This window comes from Dermacentor silvarum, chromosome 2, assembly GCF_013339745.2.
Source record: "Dermacentor silvarum isolate Dsil-2018 chromosome 2, BIME_Dsil_1.4, whole genome shotgun sequence".
NCBI lineage: Eukaryota > Metazoa > Arthropoda > Arachnida > Ixodida > Ixodidae > Dermacentor > Dermacentor silvarum.
Genome location: NC_051155.1, coordinates 6,309,784 through 6,334,417, shown reverse-complemented (window position 1 = coordinate 6,334,417; position 24,634 = coordinate 6,309,784). Strand labels below are relative to the sequence as shown.

The following is a 24,634-nucleotide window of genomic DNA, read 5'->3' as shown; positions in this document are numbered from 1 at the left end:
GGAAAAGGTGCTTAACGGCAGCATGACTAAGCCCGGTCCCCTCTGTTACAATTCGGCAGTGAGCAGCACTGGCCAAGGTACAACGTAGCTTGACCTAAATCTAGGCGCTGTACAAGATACAAAAAATGCGAAGAATTTATAATAAAGTTACGATTTAGTACGCCAACAACTTTTCGCATCTTTGAGCAAACAGGAATAACGTGATATTCCAGCAGATCTGCGCTGTGAATATTTTGCCTAGGGTTTTTATAGATGACGTAATGTTGATTTTCTGCTTCTTTCTTCTTCTTTCTGGGGTTTTACGTGCCAAAACCAATTCTGATTGTGAGGCACGCCGTAGTGGAGAGCTCCGGATTAATTTTGACCACCTGGGGTTTTTTAACGTGCACTACAACGCAAGCACACGGGCGTTTTTGCATTTCGCCTCCATCGCAATGCGGCCGCCGCGGCCGGGATTCGATTTTATACGGACCCAAAACAATATTATCGGAGATATAGTAGAACTTCCCGGAGCACGAAAAATAACGCATTTTGTTTTGCGTTAACAAAATGCGTTATCACTGGCACATACAGCATACGCAGTCTGCGTTTAGCTGCGGCACCAAATGCGTATCTTGCGACCGGGCGCAAGGGGAACTGGCGACTCAATCTCCCACGCGAGAGGAGGACAGCGGGAGGGCAGCGCGGGAGGGAGGGGTTGCTGCTTCTGCTCTGCGAGCAACTTGTACTTTGCGCGGCACCGGGCGGTCGCGCCCACCATATCTTGAAAGCGATCTGCAACACGTCTCCTACCTTTGTTTGCACTGTGCTTTCGCCGCTCAGTTTCAGTTGAAGCGATAGACCGCATGAACCGTCGCTCGCTGCTGCTGGCGCGCTTGCTCACGCCAGCGTTTTGACAGCGGTTGTGTGCGGTCACGCAAAGAACGCTCAGAACTGTTGTCGACGGCGGCGACGTTTTGCCCGCGTTCGCACCGTACGCGCGCGGCGTTGGTTGCGTGTTTATGAAGAACATACCAACCTTTTCCGTACACACTATGGCGGTACGCCGTATAGCGACCATAAGGCCATGGTCCCTGTGGTCACTACATAAATGAAAACCACCGGATCTTATATACTTCTCATTCTTTAATAGTTAAAATAACCAATTACACCATCACATCATAATAGTCATAATTGGAAATACATAATTCCCACCATAGTACAGCTTCGCTGCACTTCCATCTCCACCCCAGTGGAAGGGCTGACAGTTTTTTTCAATGTTCTCTAGAATAAGGTCATTCTATATACTTACAGCAGTTTCGGTAGACCGCGTTTTTCTTAAACCTGTCTTGACAGTCAGTTAACAAGCAATGTTCTCGCGAACAATTATGAATACGAAAGTTAACAGTTTTTTTTAGGCTTTTCGATAGCACAGGAAGTATAGAAACTGGTCGATAATTGGCAATATTATTCTTGTCGCCTTCTTTGTGAATAACTATTGCTCTCTCCAGTGGCGCACCGACGGGGGGGGGGGAGGTTTTCGGGGGTTCTAACCCCCCCCCCCTCATCCTGAGGCCGAGTTTGGTGCTCTATTATAGTGTCTCTGCCAGGGACTGAACAGGCAAGGGTTCCAACGGGAAAAACGGTGTGTATTGCCTGAAGCTTACGGGCTCATGGTTACATCAGGAATCAGCGGTTAGCGCACATAGCACATAGCACGACATTATAAGCACTTGTGAGCACATGCGCACTAACAGCAGTCTGCTTATCAGGCACGCTATCGCCGTCACACACTCTATATACACGCTATTACTGACATTCCTGAGTTCGCCCACTCCATCAGTCATAAGTGACCTCCTCAGACACTGCCACCACTCACTGCTGCCACAACCGTTTCGCTAAGAGCTTCAACAGATGACCACGTGCACTGCTCTGCAGACTGGCTTCTTGGCCCTATCAAGCTCTTTCCAGACTTTGAGTAAAACCCTGACTAAATAAACATCGTCATTATCCTTAGTGTCATTATTATTATTATTATTATTATTACTATTATTATTATTATTAGGTATTTTATTTGCTGTGGGATTCCTCTGGCTAAGGCAAGGCAATTGCATATTATGCAAGGTGCTTGCTCCCCCCCCCTCACAAAAATTCAACCCCCCCTGGCAGAGATCCTGGGAGCGCTACTGGCTCTCGCTATCTGCATATTGCGCGGGAACACTCCAGTTGACTGGGAAATGTTAAAAATTTGCATTATTGCAGGTGCAAGTAGGTCTATGACGTACTTAATTGGCCTAATTTATAAATTATCCACGTCTCAGCTGTGGCTCTTTTTCAAGGATGGAAATGCTGCAATCACCACAGGGATGCTAGTAGGCTTTAGGCATAAAAATTCTCTCAATGAAGCTACATGTATTGTATCTTGAATGTCGTGATCTACGCATCCTGCTCTGACAAAGAAATTGTTAATGTTGTTCGCAAGTTTTGTACCACCTATAAAAGTGCCATCAATGTTGAACGCATCTGTTCGTGTATCGAGTGGCTTACGATTTAGTGTGTCGTTTATTTTTTCCCCATACTAGGGCACTTCTGCGCATACAGTTATTGTTAAATCTACGACTGTAGTAGTCATTTTGCACCTTTTCTTTTTTTGTTCAATTTATTCCTAAACTATCTATATTCTTTCCACTTTGATAAGTCCTTGGACTCGATAAAAGATTGATAAAGCTTATTTTTTTGTTGATTTGCCTTACGAGTTCTTTCGAAATCCACGGATTGCGTGACTTTTTTCGACTTCGATAGTTTTCAATCGGAAATGACGTTCTGAGTTTGCTCATAAACTTATACGAATCATTGGCATATTCAAAGGCAAAAATATCGCTCGAGTCTATTTCGCGCATGGCATCTCGTAATTTATCTAGTGTTTGAGCCGATATCTTGCAGTACGTTGTCTTTCCAGAGCACGCACTTTTAACGGTGCTTTTACGTTCTAGAAAAAAAAATATATATCGGCTGATATCACAGCTTAATTGTGACTGCAGATTTCGTGCTGTCGATAGTCGAGTTTATTATAAAGGTGTCTAGTAATGATGATGTATTGACGGTTACATGTGTCGGTGATCTGATGATGCTGCAGAAGTCATGGAACTCTAGGATAGATACAAACTGCGCAGTAGGTGCTGAATTAGTCATCATGTCAATGTTTGTGTCCCCGCGTAGCGTAAGCAGATAGGTGCTTTCATTTACGTATGAGAGAAGGTCATCTAAAAACTTAAAGAAAGCAGAGTGGCTGACATTAGGGGGTCGATATAAAACAGAGAATACTGTCTTTTCTTTCTTTATGCATAAAAGTTCCTAATTTTCTGTAGCTATGCTATATTATCTAAGAGTATCATACCCTGCTAGAGAAGTTAGAATTGCAACGCCGCCACCTCTGCTTCCCCTGCGGTTCACGAAGCAATGCTCGTATCCTTGAAGTACATAATGTTATGAGTCATCATTGTACCAAGTTTCGGTAAACATCAATACGTAAAATTTTAGATTACATGATCCGATTAGCACATTGACTTTATCCTTTTTGTTCAACAGTGACCTTGCATTTAGATGCATGAGTTTTAGTAGCTTTGCTTCGCTGCTAATTTTGTGCGTAGTAATGATTTCTTCAGGAATCACACAGCCTGAAGACGCCATGTCTATTTTAGGTACAAATGTGTCAAAGTTTCTGTTTATTAGACGCTTGTGATTTTGCTCAAGTCGCTTTCACGCCTGATGCGAACAACAGGTGTAGTCTCTGTGCGGTGTGCATGAATAATGCCATTCTTCGTCCAGACAAATTTCTAGCAGTGTTCACATTTGCGTGCTATTGCCATTCCTAACATTTTCTTCACTACGGGACAAAGGTGTTCATTTACAAACAGAGGAGATTCAGTGGGCACGCCGAGGGATGCGTTTCTTAGGCTTTTCTTGCGTGACTTCTGAAGCACATTGTCTCGTTTGTCACGGCCTTGAAACTGAACTATTATATTTTTCTGATTTTTCTGATTTTCCTGTTTTGTGTGAATTCTGTGGCAAACATCAATGTTCCCGTGTGCATCTTGCCGATTAGCTCGCCAACCACTTCACCAATTTTCTTTAGCACTTCAACAACAATTTCATTTGGTTTCTGGACTATTCCTTTAATTGGACTATTATTCTGGACTATTCCTTTACGTTGGAGACTAACTTGGCAATCCGCCAAGTTAGTCTCCAACGTAGAAACTTTCTGTTGTAGTAGTTCGTTTTTTTTTCTTCAGCTCATTATTTTCACTTACCGTTGCCACCAATTTTTCGTTTGTATCATGAAGGCTCTTCCTAAGCAGATCCATGCTCTTCTTCATTTCATCAACTTCAGTGCGCAAGTTTCTCTCTTCGGATCGAATGCTTCGCTCTAACGCTTCTTTCATTTGTTTCCACTCATTTCTCATTTCATCTTGAAAATCATGGAGCATCCTTCAGCTTCCTTGTTCATATTACACGCTAGTCGTAACACAAAGACAACATACACTCAAGATCGGGCAGCAGTGGCAACTATCCAAGATTACAATTAGTATTTTGCACTGCGATGACTGCACCACTAACCTGCAAAAAACAGAAGACATGGTTTAGTTTGTGCCTAGGACGCTGCCACTGCTGCCGTATGCGATCCCCGGTAAGATGGCAGGCCCTATATGTGCAGATGGCCACGTGGTCTCGGTATAACGCGGTCCTGGAATCAGTGGCCCTCTGGTGTATTCGTAGATTCTGCTTGCTTCATTTCGGGCGGTCGATGGCAAGGGCACGTGTATGATGATGTGCTGTGTATCAAGCTGCCCGGTGAAACTGCAAAACACAGAATAAATGGTTCGGCTTGTGCCTAGGACTGCTGCCGTATGACATGCGGGGTCTTTCCACGGTGAGTGTGGTGAGGTGGTGGCAAGGGGTCCGGGCAATGTGCCTGACATGTCCATGCATCTCGATAGCGATGTGCGTCGTGGTTGAAAAATTTTGAGCAATGTCAATAGTTTCGGCCGTTGACGCACTGCGTGGTACTCCAAGGCATATCCTAAGAGCTTGCGCCTGAATTCTATGAATTGTACGCAAATTAGTTTTGCAGGTGTTGGATGTGACAGGTAGGCTGTACCGGAGAAAACCAACAAACACACTGTGCAGCTGTAACATGGAATGCGTGGAAACCCCCCAGTTCTTTCCTGCAAGGAACTTGAACAGATAACAAATAGCAATTAGGCGCTTTTACTTGGTTCACGTGAGGAGTCCAGGACAGGTCTCTGTCAATCACAACCACCAAGAACCTGTGACTTCTGCTCGACGATATCACTTGTCCGTTGATTGATATGCCTTATGCAGGCATTGGCTTCCGGGTGAATGCCACCACAGCGCACTTTTACACGTCAACTCCAGTCCATGTTTACGGAGGTATCATGATGACGATGAGGCCACCTTCTGAAGCCGAGCGCGAAGCTGAAGACGTGTCACCTCCGACGTCCAGATACAGATGTCGTCGGCGTAGATAGAGAGTCAAACGGTGCTTGGCAGGTTCTCGGCCTTAGTTATAAAGTATTCGACGTTTGCTCCTTGAATCCTGCGTTTGATGAAGTTCAAGTTCCGAAGATGTCTCCTCGTCGATCGGGTTAAGCCTAACGGCGGTTGTCCACTCGGGAGCCGGATGCGCTAAACTATCGCGCAACGCCTGTGCTTTGCGCTGCGTACAGAGTCACAGCGTGGTTTCGTCGGGGCGTCTGATTTTGAACGCCTCACCTGGCACTGAACAAAGGAAAAGTAAAAAGTTGTGTGCATCGCTAAGAAGTTATTTATGCAAAGGTGGCGAGGTCTGTTGGAAGAGCCTGCAATACTGTAGCAGAAAATGATTTCAGTGTCTGAGGAATTGATTTCCGCTCAATAATTTTATGAGTGTGGTGCCGTGTGTTGCGCTTGTACATTGTTTCGAGAATGTGCTATGGCAGCAGCCGCCATACTTCACCTACAGATTTGCCAAATGGTTAGCAGCGTAATAATTCCATGGCCGGTCCGGTGGGTGCAGGGCCAAGACAGCGGCTCTGACCGACGAGCGCATCCGATTGGTCAACGAGTTCGTTGCGGGAATGCGTGTCATCAAGATGTACACTTGGGAGACGCCCTTCGCCAATCTAGTGAACAACATGCGCAAGTGAGTATTGCTATACACTAAATAGCAGAACTCGTCAAATCAGATGCTTAAATGCAAAAGTAGAATATCTTGTAAGCACTTGTGGTTTCAGTTACCGGTTAAATATTGACAACTATTCAAACGTTTTGTAGCCTTCATACGTGATACGCTGCATGTTCTCCACTATTTCTATGTAAAACATAGAACGCAGGCAACACACGTCTGGGAAACAGTTTTGACAACTAAGAACATAGCACAAAATGGCCTAGAAATTAGACAGTTTTAGTTTAGCGCGGTTACCGGAATAGCGGGATCGAAATGCGCATACGCAGAACGCTAAACGACCCATACCGTTTACGTGCGCACGCTATTTCTCAAAGTTAATGTTACCGTGTTAGCGTGGTTTACGTAGTTTACGTAAAACATGGCAGCGTTCCCGGTCACCCGTTTCGAACTGAATTTGGCGTTGTTTTTGTAGAATTCACTTCGTTCGTAGCAAATGACTGCGTGAACGGCTTTTGCTTAGACTCATGCCGCTTTGCCGAGAGAGTGTTATGGCTAATCTTGAAGAATTTTCGAGATCGCTTCTCTACGGTGGCTAGAAGGGGGAGGTGGGAGCAACGCAGCCGTCGGAGAGCGCGGCGCGTGTTGCAGTGATTCATGATGCCGAGTGGTGGCGCGCGCCTCGACACTAATACCCCTGTCAAGCGGGAAAGTTAAGTGCACTTACGGAGAGTGTCACTCGGCTTAAGTGCACTTTGCCAAATCTAAACGGCGCAAGCGGAGTGTCACTCACAGAAGAGTGCACTCCGGTCGGAGTGCGTTCACGAAACGCACTTTGCTGATCGAGTGCGTAGCCTCGCCGCCAGCGGTTTGAATGGTACAGAATGCAATGCATAAAAAAAGGACACAGAAGTTCGTTTTAGTTGTTGAACAGCTAAACACAAAATAATTTGTGTTTAGCGAGAAGCGAAACAGCACAATAATGAACAAAATTATCGTATACGCAGCTTCGTCGCACGCCGCCATGTTGTTCTGGATTGGCTAGGTATTCGTCTTGGCCGGCATTGACTTTGCAACACCTCATAGTAAAATAAATGACGTTTTTGTTGAGAAAAAATAGATTAAGTTTGTTTTTATTTATAATACCACGTAAAACACACTTTCTAGAAGTTTTTTTTTTCTTTTTTATCTACATATTCAAAAAACGCGCTCGTGTCTGTCGCCATGTTTCTTTACGGCGAGTGCACTCCGTTTTCCCGTTTAGCACCGCGTAGCCTAAAGTGTCACTCAAGGTCCCGAAGTGCACTCCCCGTAAGTGCACTTAACTTGCCCGCTTGACAGGGGTATAAGATGCATCCGCTGTAGTTAGGCTGCTACCGGAGCTAGCGAGTGCGCTCGGTTTGCATGGTTCTGTTCGGTTCTTTTAGCTCCACGGCTCATTTCTGTTTGTATTCACGCTGTGCAGTTGTACCTGCTTGTGGTGACAATAGTTTTACACGTTGCCATGCCGTTGCCACGCACTGTTTTGCGCCGGGCTGCACAACAGGCTATGTTTCTGCTAGAAAAGCAGAAAAAAATAAGAAAACAGCCCTTTTCTCGGTGCCTGATGACGATGAAGCACTTAAAGCGTGGCAGCGGCCCAGGCCCCGTGCATACAAGGCCTTAGACAGGACTTGGAAGATTGCGAGCTGCACTTCGAACCCCAGTTGAATCATCTACAGGGTGTCCCAACTATCATGCAACAAGATTTTAAATTATGCAAATGCCCCGTAGCTGTGCAGAACCAAGGCAATGTTGTTTGCCGTCGCTTGTAGATACTCAGATTATTTTTGCATTCCGCCTAATTACATAATTAGTCTTCATTAATTAATCAACTTCTCGAATATTACAATTAGATGAAAAGTGTCAATGTGAAAATTGTAGAACAACTTAATAAACTACCGATACAACTTTCTTTTGCTCAATACGTGCTACATAAAAGTGTTTTTCCGAGCGTGAAAGAAGCCAACGAATACAAGCAAAGTGCCTCGAGCGGCCAGTCGCGCGGCAATTTTGCGCGTATTCGCGCGGGCTTCTTTCACGCTTGGAAAAACACTTTTATGTAGCACGTATTAAGCTACAGAAAGCTGTATCGGTAGTTTTTCAAGTTGCTCTACAATTTTCACATTGACTTTTTTCCTCTAATTATAATATTTGAGAAGTTGATTAATTAATGAAGACTAATTATGTAATTAGGCGGAATGCAAAAATAATCTGAGTATCTACAAGCGACGGCAAACAACATTGCTTTGGTTCTGTACAGCTACGGGGCATTTGCATATTTTAAAATCTTGTTGCATCATAGTGGAGATACCCTCTGTATAATGGATCATATAATCAAGTACTGGGCCGCGATTTTGTAGCGATGTCTTATGACTTATTTTGGAATAGTCTTATCATCCACCGTTCACGGCCGGCTGATCCCGTTGATAACGCGAGCGGCCCGTCGCTCTGACCACTGACAAAGCGCGATAAGCGCGAAAAGGCATTATTACTTTAAAGTCATCGCTACAAAATACCGGCCCTGTATGTCATCCTTTTGAGTATTCTTCATGACCCCGCGGTTCTAGTTCATCAGCGACTAAATAAGTTTGTTTACCTAACTCCTATGGGGAATGATTTCTAAAGCATCATATATCGGTATTAACCAATTTGACGAGCAGGAGGCAGTGCGTCGCAGTAATATGACCTAAGGAGCCTTCACTGCGAGCCTTGAAATCGGTGCAGCTTTTTTTACCCACACCACTAGCATAATCTTCTTCGCATTAGCTGAAATCATTATTTTTTTCCCTCCCGACGATTCGGGAAAGCACGTAGAACGCGTGCGACCGAGACGAGCGAAAAATATGTGTGCCGGCCGTGAAGTGCCCGAATCTAATGCATTTTAACACTTAACCGCACATCAGAGGATAGCTGCTATTCATTTATTATTGCGATAGGAATTATATGGACATTTAAACTGGATTTCTGCCGTCGGCGTCGCCGTCGTCGTCGCCGTCGGTGAGGTTCCGTATAGATAACATCATCGCCGCGCGCCGTATACGCCCGAGCGGTAGCGTGCGGGGGACGCGCGCTATCACGGAGAGCGAACGCACGGCGGGAAGCAAACGCGACCGTCGCGCTTGGGGATATGGGAGGGAGGGAGGGAGGCGGGGCGACGCTGCGCTCCGGCACCAAAGGCCTATCTCACAACCGGGCGCAAGGGGAACTTCCCACTCAATCTCCCACGCGCAAGCAAGGAAGCGGGACGGCAGCGCCGGAGGGAGCGGGGGGCCCATTTCTACTCTCGCCGGCCGCACTGTCTCTTATCTCCACACTGCTCTGACCTTTTCTATGCGCTGTGCATTCGCCGCTCAGTTTCCGTTGAAGCGATAGACCGCACGTACCTTCGCCCGCTGCGACGTATATGCGCTTGCTGCCAGCATTTTGACAGTCGTTGTCTGCGGTCATTCAGTGTGATCTGTTTATGTTTGCTTGTGCGCGCTCACACCACGCTTGTTCATTCAGTTAGTAATAGTCGGGCCACATTTTCCAACGCACGCTACAGATGCAATGCTGCGCGGATCGGCAGTGCAGCGCTACAGGTGTGTCCCTTCGCACGCGCTGCCCACGGGAAGCGCTTTTCATCAACACCACCGTTTCACACGCGCCTTCTCGTGGTCACCGAGTCTTTCTTCATGTCGGTCTACTTACGCCGCAGCACACCTGCTTACTTAATCAGCTCATGTTTACTACAATACATATTGCTACCAAAGCCGCTCACCTTACTTCGTGTCACATTGCTGTGTTGCTATCGCATTCATTGCTTCGCCCTTAGGGCGAAACTGTGACATTTTTGTCTCCTCTACTAACACGGCACGGTATGCATTAGCTTAACGCTAGTTATGTCAAATATGCGACCGCTAATTGCGAACAGAAACGCCCGCTTCGAAACCCGCGGCACCAACCGCCGTGCTTCCGCGCCCGGGGAGCGATCTTGCTGTCGACTGCAGCGCCGCCGCTGCTGTCATGAATGCTTGCAACACTCCGCCGCCGCCGTTGCTCTCACCTAGAGTGTACTAGATAATGGTCGAGTGGGCCGAACTACGCTCTCCCGCTGAGGCGCCGCGTGTGGAAAAATTATGCGAGGGCGCTGCGAGCGAACTGGATTGGGGCGGAGCCGCGCTCCGCGGCATATTCAACGTACTTTCGCTGCGGGCGCCGAGGCCGATTGCGCATAGTACGCTCTTAAAATAGTGCTTTATTTCAACTGCAAATTTATGTTTACACCATCTTGCTAAACATATATATTTGAGGCATGGATTATACAACGCGTCGTCTTCAGTTTTGCCGTCGTTGTTAAGCGCGTCGTCTGCTAGCGAGCGCGCGTTCGTTACGTGGATGCTGGCGGCGCCCAGTTTTTCTCGCAAAACGTCTGTGTAGTGCATTTTTTATTGCGATAGCAATTATATGGACACTTCAACCGGATTTCTGCCGTCGGCGTCGCCGTCGTCGTAGCCGTCGCCGTCGTTGTCGCCGTCGCCGTGAGATTCCGTATAGATAAAATCTTCACCGCGCGCCGTATGCCCGAGCGGAAGCGTGCGGGAGGCGCGCTATCACGGAGAGCGAGCGCACTCAATCTCCCACGCGCAAGCAACGAAGCGGGAAGCCAGCGCCGGAGGGAGCGGGGGGGGGGGGGGCACTTCTACTCTGCCAACAACCGCGCTCGTCGCTCGACCGCACCGTCTTTTATCTCTCCCACGCGCAAGCAAGGAAGCGGGAAGCCAGCGCCGGAGGGAGCGGGGGGGGGGGGGGGCGCATTTCTACTCTGCCAACAACCTCGCTCGTCGCTCGCCGCACCGTCTCTTATCTCCACACGGCTCTGACCTTTATGCACTGTGCATTCGCGGCTCAGTTTCTGTTGAAGCGATAGACCGCACGTACCTTCGCCCGCTGCAGCGTATGGGCTTGCTGCCAGCGTTTTGACAGACGTTGTCTGCAGTCATTCAGTGTGTCTATTCATGTTTGTTTGTGCGCGCTCACACCACGCTTGTTCATTCAGTTAGTAATAGTCGGGCCACATTTTCCAACGCACGCTACACGTGTAATGCTGCCCGGATTGGCAGTGCAGCGCTACAGGTGTGTCCCTTCGCACGCGCGCTGCCCACGGGAAGCGCTTCTCATCAACACCACCGTTTCACACGCGCCTTCTCGTGGTCATCGAGTCTCTCTTCATGTCGGTCTACTTACGCCGCAGCACACCTGCTTACTTAATCAGCTCATGTTTACTACAATTCATATTGCTACCAAAGCCGCTCACCTTACTTCGTATGACATTGCTGTGTTGCTATCGCATTCATTGCTTCGCCCTTAGGGCGAAACTGTGACATTTTCTTATTTGTTTTACTTGCTTTGGTGCGCCCATGACTCTTGACGGCGGGTACCAAAGGTAGTTTTAGCCAAGTGAACCATTGTTTTTAACACTGTCTTCTAAATTCAACTGGCATCTCTGCAACATGAAGCTACGTAGGAAAATTTTATTACTGATAGTGTGTCATTTTACGCGCGCTTCTTGTCGGTGGATATTGATCAGGAACAATGATCGAAGAAAACAATATTAAAGTGAAATAAACCAGGTTTCTTAGCTGCGTGGCGCGAATAATGACCGATGTATTTCTACGTAATTAAATCAAAGGTTACATTGAGAATGGGACAAATGGTACAGTGAGAACTCCCGACCGTGCACGTTTGCATACGAAACACACGTATTAGTGAATACTGCACATAAAACTCTCAGTCGCAGAAATAATATTCATAGCAGGCAATTAAAACTATATATATATATATATATATATATATATATATATATATATATATGCAAGTGTTATTGATATGCTGTACGACGCCGAACAGTCGTTTCCGTACGAATGTAACGCATAACAGCACTATTGCAGTCTCAAAGGTGAGTTACCGATGCAAGTGCGGACTGTTATTCCGAATGATTGTGCTGCCGGAGAGTTGTCGCTGTTGCGCAGAGGCGCAGTTCCTGAGAGAATTAACGCAGGGGTGTTAATAAGTCCGGCTAATAAGCTGCTAATAAGCCCTGCTAATAAGTGTAATAAGCTGTCATTCAATATAAATGCCCCGTTCTGGGGCAGCCTATAAATTTGCTAACTTGATTCAGGCAAGGAAAACTTTTTTTTTACAGTCTCACCATCTTTGCAACCCATTAAAACTGGGTGCCCCATGTGGTACCACACTTATCTTCTTGAACGAACGCAGCAGATCTACACATATCTGTACGTGCATGTGAGGTTGTTGTTGTTGTTGTGCATGTGAGGTATGCCGTTTCTCTAATTGCTTCCTTATTGTCGTTATGATAGTGCGTTGAATAACTGAAAGCAGCCGTTTATAATATACAACCTGCTTAGTTGAGCGGACAGACATTTGGGAATGGCATTACATTTATGTATGAAATATAGGATAAGCGTAACATGTTTTTCTCGGAAATCAGACCCGAGAATAATTTATTTTGTTTACACTCCTAGAAAAAAGACGAAGAACGCAGCCACCTGTCTTTTTATTTTTCAGTTCAAACAAATTTGTGGGTTTTATGTGGCAAAACCAGGATATGAGTATGAGGCACCCGGTTTATATTTCCCCACCTGGGGTTCTTTAACCTAAATAGAAATACACCAGTGTTTTCTATTTGTTTACATTGAATTCCGCGTTTAGCAGCGCAACGCCGTATCCACTATACCGGGTGTTCGAAATTAAGGTTTAGGGATTTTTAAAAAATCTCCTGTGGCAGTTAGCACAATTCTCATTGATGAGCTGGGTTATTCGAAGAGGCGGACATTAGTAGCACGAGAAATCGAAACACCTATTCAACTTATTAACAAAATTGATTAATGAGCTTCTTAGTTAATTACTTTACGACACATATTGCAATTTACGAATTGTAGCCGGTGAGGTTGCAAAACGCATCCACTTGAAATGAATTTCCAGAATGACACCGACCGCGATAAAGGACCCCGTACCAATTACTCCGCATTCTGTTACGCGAGTAAGGCGGAAACTTGAATAGAATGTTGCGCTGCAGTTTTTTTTTCAATAACAATGCTTCCCGTAAATCTGAGTACCAGCCGCGGGGGCTCAGTTAGCTAAGGCGTTGCGCTGCTGAGGACGAGGTCGCGGAATCGAATCCCGGCCGCGGCGGCCGCATTTCGGTGGAGGCGAAATGCAAGAAGCACGTGTGCTTGCGTTGTAGTGGACGTTAATGAACCCCAGGTGGTCAAAATTAATCCGGAGCCCTCCACTACGGCGTACCTTATAATCAGAACTGGTTTTGGCACGTAAAAAAACCCAAAAGAAGAAAGAAATCTGAGTACAAGGTACCGGATGGGGCAGATATGCTTTACTTGTTTGAAGCGGCAAGCAGGAAGGTTACATATGTTTCTCCGTTTGCGTTTCGCAAGACCTACTGATGGAAAACTATATGCGGAACAATACACACGAGAGATACATGCTGCTTGAAGAACGATAAAAATATTTGTTCTCCAAAGGGAACCGTACAATAACATAGTAGAATGAAAGCCGACACTGCGGCCGCAATGCACGCGCATCACCGAGCGGCATTAAAAAATAAAATGAAGAGAAAGAAAGGCATTTATTCTTAAGACATATATACATGTCATATTCGATTATGAACACCATTTGAGAGGTCTTAACGCAAATACCAGCGCGCGAAGTAGTGCGAATGACCCTGCCGAGCAGTATCGCCAGCACTTTCCAACGGCGCGACCTTGATGTGGCCCAATCCAGTTCGATCGCTGCGCCGCCACAGTATTTTTCCACGTCGGGCGCCTCACTGCAAAGCATGCGCCGCCCCAGCCGCTCGTCCCACTCGACCATATTCTAGTACACTCTACTCTCACCTCCCCCTTCTAGACACCGTAGCTTCTCGTTTCGAACGCGCGTAAGCTTAACGAGAGAAATTTTCTCCGAGATGCGAGCGCCACCTGTCGGTAAAGTTGGGAGATAGGCTCGACGACGGCATATGACCTCTGAGATGAGAACATTTCGGAGGCTATGGTAGACAGCTTGTACTGCTTGTCTGTTTCGCTGCAGATCGGCGGACATGGCAAGTAAAAATACAATGCGCTCCTGGCTTCCATTGCGCTGCCTCTCGCACTTTCCGGACGCACACACACGTAGAGTAAGGTGCCCTATGTATGCGAAATTCAAAGCGTAATGGAATAGCGTCCCGCACGTAAACTACGCTATCACGCTATACTAAAACTCTCTTTCTGCAAAGTTCGTTTGCGGAACGGTAACGCTATTTCCCTTAAACCCGCTGTTACGCTAACGTTAAACTAAAACTGTCTATTAACTCTATATGCTTGCCTGGTGGAGTGCGCCATTGCAATTAGTACATTGTAGATCTTTTTTAATCAATTTGCAAACGTGATAAACCATTGCAGCGCAGTCGTTGGGCCTGAACAGTGGCTATGCCTGCCAAGAAATTAAGACGCTGAACACAAGCTCTGCATAACCTACTCTTAAAAGGACAGTGCATAACCTCTGTGCCTTTTGGTAATGAAGTCCGTAGTCTTTGGTGTATGCTCGATCACTACGTCAAAATTTGAATTCAGTGATGCCTTAGGGCACTCCGTGAATGAGAGCTCCTAGCAGCGTTTTGAATTAAACAGCAGGGTATAATAAAGATAGGCATTCGGGAACATGACTGTTCCTGAAAGCCGCATCTTTGCCCCAGTTGGCTATACATTGCCAAGAGTGCAGATGCACCGTTTTCCAGTCCACGGATGCTCACAAGGGGAAGGGGAAATGCATTGACGTCCCAGTTACTTTCTTAACAAAACGTTGTTTTATGCAATAAAGCACCAAAAATAACTGGAACGCCAATGCATTTCTCCGCAAAGTTCGGAAATTAATACCTCGAAACTGGTGTCATCCTGAGAATTCGTTCCAAGTGAATCCGCCTTGTGAACTCCACGGCTACAATTTGTAATTGACAATATGGGCCATATGGTTATTATTTAAAACGTAATTAGGGAATTTTTGTTATTTAGTCAATTATGCATCTCAATTTTTGTGCAAGCAATGTCCGCCTCTTCGAGTAGACCAGCTCATGATCAAGAATTGTGCTATGTGCCACAGGCAACCTTTAAATATTTTTGAAAGTGTTCGCTGAAACACCCGGTATAGTGCAAGGGAGCAACTGTCCGTGTCGGTGCCTTATGTGCAGCCGGAACTTCCAGATAAGCTGCATGAACTGGTTTAAATTTCTACGCTGCTGTGGAGAAGCCACAGCTATAGAAGGGCATGCCAGTGAGACTGCCAGCGTTTGCTCATCGTAGCCTGTGCATTCTAAGAGAGATCTCAAGAATCTGGAAACACATCTAAACATTACGTGGAGATGGATACTTGACTGCAGCCGCAGGGCTCACTTGTCATGTGCCATGCCATTTTCTAGCCCTTTTCGGCCGCAGACTGCGTTGCCACACATCACCCTATTCGATTAAGCATGTCGAGAGCGTAGGCCTCGCCACTTGTGGGATCAAACATGCGTCTTCCCCCCCCCCTCCCCCCTCCCCCCTTTTGCTTCGGTGTAGACGCGAAGTGCGCAAGATCCAGCAGACGTCGGTGCTTCGTGCCGTGAACATGGGGATGTTCTTCATGTCATCCAAGCTGGTGCTGTTCCTGTGCTTCGTCACGTTCGCGCTTCTCGGAAACACACTCACCTCGGAATGCGTGTTCGTCAGCATGTCGTTGTTCAACAGCCTGCGGCTCGCCATGACTCTCTACTTCCCCTTCGGAGTTGGACAAGGCGCCGAGACGCTCATATCGGTCAAGAGGTTGCAGGTGATGGACCCTGTCGCTTTTGGCTCGTAATCTGAATCTAATCTAAATTAGCCGGAATTTCAGTTACGGCTAACACGGAACTGAATTTTTTTTCTAAAACACACAAACAGGCACAAACACACGTACAAAAACAAGTCACAATCGAAATTAAGCATTTAGGCTCTTCCTAGCCTAGATATACCTAAAAAAACGAAGAAATGAAAACACTGACGCTTTCTCTACTCGAGCGTTCAGCCATCAGGTAACAGTAAAAAAATTATCAACAACTAAAAAGTGTCGTTGTCTCTCGAAAAGAAAGAACCAGAGCATAAAACAATGCGCTCTGCTTGTCATCTCATCCCTTTCATACGCTCAACACGCGACTCAACCTTATCGCAAAAAAACAACAACAACAACGCAAGAATTGAATACTAAAAAAAAAAACTCGCCGTGCGGCCAAGCCGTCATGGTATTATTTTAGGATAAGATTGATGATGTCTTTTACCATGAAGTATTAGCGAAGCCATCATTGTTTTCTTTACCTCCCTCAGTTGGTCATTATGGACGCCTTTCTTACTGTTTTAGTTTTACAGCGCAAGCTGTATATGGCTAGGCGAAACGAAAAACAGTTCGTCCATGTTTTGATAAATGTCTCCATTGGCTGCACCGTTCTCTACGTCGCACACAAGCGCGCGCGCCATTGGCAGCGCCGTTAGGGACGTCGTTAGCGAACGCGTTCCCGCCATTGCCACGTTGACGCTGCTCTGCCCGCAACGCAATCTCCTCGGCTCGCCGTTGTCGCGTGCGTTCGATATCTCGAGTTAGCTCGGCTAGAGTGACCTAGAATATGGGAGAGTGTCCAAAGCGCCGCGCGAATGCATGGGAGGAGCGAGGACCTTTTAGCGGCGAAGCTCCTTAGGGTGTGGGTCTGTCCCTCCTCTGTAGTATGTAGTAGTAGTAGTCGTCGTCGTCGTAGTAGGTAGCCACGTCTACTTTTATGAAAAAAAGAAATTCCGAAAGTTGTGTCCGTAGCGCGGAATCGAACCAGGGACCCCTCGCTTCCGAACGCGCGGCGCTAGCCACTACGCCACGAAGCGCACATGTACCAGACCCGTGGGCTTTCTCCGCTGCGGAAGCCGCGACAAGGCGGCGGGCGTCTGCTACGAGCCTGATATTTTGGTTGCTATTAGCCAACATCGCGATAAGTTGGGATATATTAAGTACCACGTCACCGCAAGATAATACCGCAGTGACTCACCACACAGAGAATGCGTTTGCCGGCTGTGAATACGGGTATTTTGTATATTTCCTTCTAGCTCGCTTGGTCCGCGCTTACGCGGCTGTTTGAGTAACGCATTCCACGCGCTTACTTCATTTAGTTATGCGTGGAAGGAGCAACGTGAACGTGCTGCAGAAGAAAATAAGCTGGAGACCGCGATAATAACCGAGAGAACGTAGCAGATATGGCTAACTCATGCTAACGCTTTTGCACCTTATAACAGTTTCCTTTCTTTTATTTCATGCATTCGATTTGCATTACAAGACTGCATCCAGCGCTCTGGTGTTTCTTTATTAAGGCGAAATCCTTAACTGCGCTCTTGGGAAGCGGAATGTGTCTGTTGGCCGATGCCGCGGTACCAAAAATAAATACAAACCGCGTAACTCTCGCGGCTCGTTCACTTGGTATACCAAAGTATAGTGTGGAAAGGCACAAATGTGTGACTAAGATGGCTGATGGGTCATGGCAATAGTAACATCACATACTTGCACTCACGTCACGATTAACGATAACAATACGACGTGTGGTCATATGACGACGGCCAGAAATCCCTCTGATGCTGTGGGTGTCACGATATATAAAAACGTGTTGAATGCCAATCTCCATCTCAACGTGTCGAACTTACCCATATATCATGAAGAATGGAGAGCACAAGTAAAGGGTAATAATAGTAATCATAATTTCTGGGGTTTACACCCAAAAATCACAATATGGCTATGAGAGACGCCGCAGTGGAAGGCTTCGTTAATTTCGACCACCTGGGGTTCTTTAACGTGCACCTAAATCTACGTACACGGTTGTTTTGTGCATTTTGCCTCCATCGAAATGTAAGCCCCCGTGGCCGGGAATCGAACCCCCGTCCTCGAGCTTAGCAGTACAACCTACCAAAGCCACTAAGCTATAGCACGGCGTGTATAGGTAAAGGGTACGCGAGAAATATACGCGGTAAAAAAAACAAGACAAACCAAAATAAATGAAATGCTACAAGTGCAACATTATATACATATGCCTCATTTCATAATTACGAGCAAGCGACGCGTCAGAAAACGAACATAACGGATTACGTATGTGCAACTCATCTTTCGCCTTCTTGTGTTGCAAGAGCGCAAACACTAAGTGAATTTTAACATGAAAGTAAGTTTAGGAATATTTATTGCGTATGCTCGCTAGTTCGTACACAGCAAATATACTTACGGATCAATAACTACGTACTTGTAGTTACGTAATGAAAGAGGCAACAAATCAATAGAAAACTTTTCATTTTTTGCTGTTATTGAAGGTAACTATTTTAGGGATATGTAGATCCATTGTGAAATTTGTAGTGCATCGGACAGTAGTTTTCAAGACGATTTTCCCCTCAATATAATTGCAAGCACAAACATCGTCACGCGCCATGAATGCTTGTTAGTTTACGTAAAAAATCACACGTTACGCAATAAGTATGGTATAATGAGAAGTTACATGTTGGTAATTTCAGAGAGGATTCACGGATTATTAAAACAAGGCTATTCCAGTAATAACATTTACATAAGAAGTTAGTAAATGGCTAGGCCAGTAGTAGCTATCTATTCATTTCAATGTAGAAAAAATATATTTGTTTAGCTATATTGGCTGCATCGAATGGCTTTTCTTTCGAATGTCTGAACTTGAAAAAAGCTTCGCTCACGGTGAACCTTAAGGTACATCATGCGCGAAATTCGTATTGAAGAGATAGCGTACAGCAAGAATTGTTCGTGTACGCAATCTCTGAACCGAAATAAGCCAACAATATTGCGGCGTTAGGGCCGTCTTTGCTCTTTCTCTTGCTTCCCTTACACCTTCTCACTCTGCTATGTTCATAATAAAATATTGTCGTGGCTAAAAAATATTCGAATAAATACATAAGCATATAGGTGTAAACCACTATACTGACCGTGAGCGAAAAGCACGTAATGGTGAGCGAAGCGGTCACTGCACGCACGTAAGTTTTTCACTTGACTGCGCGAGTAATTTACTGTTTTCGTTACTCTTATTCTTGCAAGCAAGGTGCTATTGCCCGCGTACCCATGCGAATAACGTTTCTTTATTTACGTTCTTTCCTTGCGCGGGCTCATTTAGCGCATTTCTACGCACGCGCAGTTACCGTAATACCGTTCCCGAACTCTAGCACCGGAGCTAGGCCGCGCTGATGCGTTTGATACGTTAGTTTTTGCATTATCTTACTGCCCAAGCACAAAGAAACGCTCAAAGATGGGTAATCTCCGTGCAGCACCACTCTGTTCAAGTTAAATAGACTTTAAGTGCTTTGCGTGGAAATTGAACGCAAAAAACTACAGCGCGTAGCAGACGACCCTCGCTTCCCGCGCGCTTCGCGAGCGCGAAAAGCCCACGGGTCCTAAAACCCCTATATATAAAAAGCAGCGTCACGCTTTGAAGAATGCCGCCGCCTCCTCGCACACCCTGTCCGAGGCCGACGCCGCGTCGGTATTGGCCTAATGGCATCACGTGGACCGTCGAGCCCCCGGGCGCTGGCTGCGTTTGTTTACGATCACGCTCCATCGCCATTTTCGCCCGAGAAGCGTCTACCGACTGGCGAGGAGCACGACGATAGCAACGAACACAGTCGGCGATCGTCGAATCTGATCAGCGGTGAAAGATAAACAAGTGCACGTGTTTCAAGCGGTGTAGGCGGCGCAACGGTGGAAAAAGGAGCGCGAAGGAGAGGAGAAACGAGGAGGAGGGAAGGCGGAGGAGGAGAGTGTCGCTACTTTTTATAGACGTTTTCACGAGGGCGCTCCCGACGGTCTGGCGTGGAGAGTATGTGTCAGTGTTGCCTGTTCGGTCTGGACTGTGAGCTTGCCTTGCGCTTGCATTGCGGAGTGGTAGCTTTCCTTCGATGTTTTCGTTTATTTTTGTCACGAATGGCTTACGCTCGTAAATAATGGCATATATACTCATCAAAAGGCTACAGGCCAGCACTGTGCAGTTTATGGGTGCACAAACAACCAGCGGAAAATAACGATTTTAGGGACTAAGTGTGTCCACAACACAACACTCCGCGAGACCACTGCCGCGATGTGGTATGTTCACGCTTCGCCGGTTTCCTGCATCACCTGAGGACTTGGCATTTCAGTCTAATGTGAACCAATGCACATATCAGTAAAATAACGCATTTTGGTAAACTCTTTTCGGCACATTTCCCAACAGGTTGCGAGAATTGTCAGCTCTTCGATGCAATATCTTCTCGTATGTACTGACAGAGGCTACATTTGTCATTCTTTCAAACACGACTTCATTCCAGTGCCTAATACGGGCGTCACACGGTGCACTTTTGATCGTGATCTAGCCCAATATGGGTCGAATTTCTTGGTCGCGATTGGATTCTTTGCTCAATCTGCGGAAGGGAGCCAATCGCGGTCGAACATTCCGATCCAGATCGGTCTCGATCGCTATCAAAAGTGGCCGTGTGAGACCGGTATAAGACAAATTGGAGCACTCTGCGAGAGAACTAGTCGGTAATAAATACACTTCGCAACGATCTGGAAAAATCGTGTCCTATGGAAGATGTATGCAGACCCTGTGCCCACCAAAACATTGTCTCTGCGTTCAAACGCACCCTACGCCGCCCTGCCCATAAAGGTAATTAACTTCAACAGTGTGGTGCTGCATCGAGCTCACCCATCTTTGAGCGTTGTCTATGTGCTTGGGCAGCAAGAGAATGCAAAAACGAACGTGTCAACCTCATCAGTGCGGCCTAGCGCCAGTGTTAGAGTTCGGGAACCGTAATGCGCTAAATGTGCGTGGCGTAGAAATGCGCTAAATGAGCCCGCGCAAGTAAGAACGTAAAAAAACGGTATTCGCATGGGTACGCGGACAAGAGCATTATGCTTGCAAGAATAACAGTAACGCAAAAAAAATCGCACAGTCGATCAAGTGAAATACTTACGCGCGTGCAGAGACTGATTCGCTGACCACTAAGCGCTTTTCACTCACGGTCAGTAGTGGTTTACAGTCATATGCATATGTATTTATTCGACAATTGCTAAGACTCGACATTACTTTATTAGGAACATAGCACAGTGAGACGGTGTAAGGGAAACAAGAGAAAGAGCAGAGATGGCACTAACGCTGCAATATTATTGGCTTATTTCGCTTCAGAGTTAGCGCACACGAACAATTCTTGCCGTACGCGATATCTTCAATACAAACTTCGCGCACGATCTACGTTAAGGTTCACCGTGAGCGAACCTTGTTCCAAATTCAGACATTCGAAAGAAAAGCCATCCCAGGTAAACAAACGTAAAATATATGTAAACAAATATATCTTTATAACAAGTCCTGTTATAATCCCTATTGGGATTGACAGTATGTATAAATAAATAAATAAATAAATAAATAAATAAATAAATAAATAAATAAATAAATAAATAAATAAATAAATAAATAAATAAAAATCTAGCACCTGGGCTGTATCAGTCGCGCTGGCATCTGTGATCACTGCCGCGCGTTGGTTCGCTGCAGGTACCGCGCTGCTCGATCGCCACGCTTTATGCTTTGACATTTGGTTATAAACACCCTGCACCGCACCAGATCCAATAAATTTTGCATGATTGAGCTGTTCAGTTGCGTCGGAAGCGTATGGAGTAACCACCGCATATCTACCAACCACTGACACGCGTCGTCGGGCTGCCGGCGCCTGGTTTATAAGCATTGCCCGACAGCTACGTGCGCGCCTGCTTTCACTAAATGAGGCAACCCTCAATCGTGAAACGTAATGGTGATCAGATTCAATCGACGATACGGTCACATGTGCCCAGCAATAACAATGAAATATACCGCTGATTAGCACGCCAGGTCTCGACGAAGCAGACGCGGCTGGCCGCTGCCGCCGCTACCGACGAAGAAACACCACATCCACTGGCTGGGCTTGCTGTTGCCATGGCACACTACACTGAGCGCTCACGCGAGCACGTGAAACATGTTACAAGTCAAGTGGCTCAAGACAAGCGAAGCGGAAGAAAACAATCGAAATAATGCGCGGCGAAGATCACACAACCGAATTGCGGCCGGCCAGCTCTCGCAAGGCGCACAGTCCAAAATGGCGGCGACGCTAGACGTCGCTCGTGTCGGCCAATGGCGCTGCTCAAACGTCGGTTTGTGAAAAGGTCTATATATAGGGGTTTTAACGAGTCCGTAGCAGCAGCGGCGCGGCGCGGCAGTTCACAGAAAAAGGCGCTCGCCGGAGCCGGCGCTTTGGACACTCTCCCATATTCTAGGTCACTCTAGCTCGGCTAAAGTGAGCTAGAATGGGTAGTGGGCTCACTCGTTGACCGGCGCCATGCATTGAGATGACGCCGGCTATGTCGGTGGATTGTGCTTCGGCGCGCCTCCGCGACATGGCGCCACTGCCGCCTTCAACGTAGAGAGCATGGGGCTCTCTCCGCAGTCGGCAGTTGCCTTTGGAGTTTGCGGAGTTTTGTTTCCTTCGAGAAACCGTCATGCGCTGAAACCTCCATCTGCTGAAGGTTTTTGTGCGGACAGTTATGTGGCCTGCCAGCCAGTGACTGTCTTGCGCGACCAAAGACCCGCCGTGGTTGCTCGGTGGCTATGGTGTAGGACTGCTGAGCACAAGGTCGCAGGATCTAATCCCGGCCACGGCGGCCGCATTTCGATGGGGGCGAAATGCGAACGCACCCGTGTACTTGGATTTAGGTGCACGTTAAAGAACCCCAGGTGGTCGAAATTATTGCGGAGTCCCCCACTACGGCGTCCTCATAATCAGATCGTGGTTTTTGCCCGTAAAACCCCATAATTTAATTTAATTTTTTGCGGGACGAAAATGCCATCTCGACGGCAAAACCATTGTTTTGCACCAGGCCGTTTGTGCCCGAGAGGTTTTCACAAGAAATTGGGTGCGCATAACAATGACTCTCTTCTGTCAACAAATACAGGCTGTTTTAGTTAACTGGGACCAAACTTTAAATAAATGCAAATGCTGCGTAGCTGGACAGAACCAACGTAATCATGTTTCGCGTCGCTTGGAGATACTCAGACGTTTTTTTTTGCATTCCGTATAACTAATTAATCAATCAACTTCACAATTATTACACTTCCGTGAAAAGTTTCAATGAGAAAATCGTAGAGCAACATGAGAAACTACCGATACAGCTTTCTGTTGCCCAATAAGTACTACATAAAAGTATTTTTCCGAGCGTGTATAATGCCCGCGAATACACGCAAAGTGCCTCGAGCGACCAGTCGTGCAGCAGTTTTGCGTGTATTCTCGGGCTTCTTTCACGTTCGGAAAATCAATTTTATGTGCACGTATTGGGCAACAGAAAGCTGTATCGGTAGTTTCTAATCTTTTAAAAGAGTTGAATTTTGGGCTAGTTGGTATTTTCACATAAGAACCATCTTGAAATGCAGCGCAACGGGACAGCACAACAGAGAGGAAGACGAACACAGGCGCTAACTAAAAAAATGATTTATTGAAGCCAGACCCACAGGTATATATGTCCACAAGCTGCGCAGGCGCACCGTTACAACCTATATGGAAACCATCAAAAAATAGGAAGTGATTACACCAGGCGCGAAAGGAATTTCATTTCTGCATTGTATAGTGTAATCGATGTATCGCTTACACACTCTTGACCTGCTTTCCTGATAAAGAAAGTCTCTACCGTTTCACGAGCGGTTTTCTGCTTGCTCTGGCGATTTTCACGCTATGGAAAAGGGGTTTTGCAAGTGGGACAGCTACTACAATGGTCAGCGAGATGCGTTTTCTCTTTATTAGCTAGATTTCTTGCGTGCTCCCTGAGTCAGTCATTGATGCATTGCCCCGTCTGGCCTATGTATAGTTTACCGCAGGATAGGGGGATCTCGTACACGACATTGTTGGCAGACTTAACAGGACGCTTTTCATGGTTCTTTTTACAGCCCACATTTTTGTCTGTACAAGTGATGCGACGGCTCAAGCTTTTTGGGGGCTGAAAAAAACCATCGGCACGTTAAACCGAGTAGCCACTTTTTTCAGGCAATGTGTGACCTTGTGCATGTGCGGAACAACTTCCGGCTTCTGAGAGCCCAGCACGGTTTCCGCGGCATTCTTGCAAGAACGGCGCTTCATTTTTTTGAGGAGCGTTTCACACGACTTCTCTTCCTCTCTGTTGTGCTGCCCGTTGCGCTGCATTTAAAGATGGTTCTTATTTCTCATGTTGCTCTACGATATAAAAGCCAGTCCATGAAATTTAAAGTTTCGGTATTAGAGGTGGAACACCTAAGTTCATGGTACACATCAAATGTTTTAAAAGAGTTGAATGTTGGGCTAGTTG

The 24,634-nt window shown here is 46.5% G+C and overlaps 1 protein-coding gene across 2 annotated transcripts in view; it reads left to right on the top strand.

The window, feature by feature from the left end:
• Positions 1-24,634, top strand: part of LOC119441294 (ATP-binding cassette sub-family C member 4-like) — a 450,511-nt gene that overhangs the window by 164,048 nt on the left and 261,829 nt on the right. For both annotated transcript variants that reach the window (XM_037705919.2, XM_049661127.1), the window contains 2 exons: positions 6,056-6,181; positions 15,817-16,066. In XM_037705919.2, the coding sequence (XP_037561847.1) occupies positions 6,056-6,181; positions 15,817-16,066 (376 nt within the window). The remainder of the gene's footprint in view (positions 1-6,055; positions 6,182-15,816; positions 16,067-24,634) is intronic.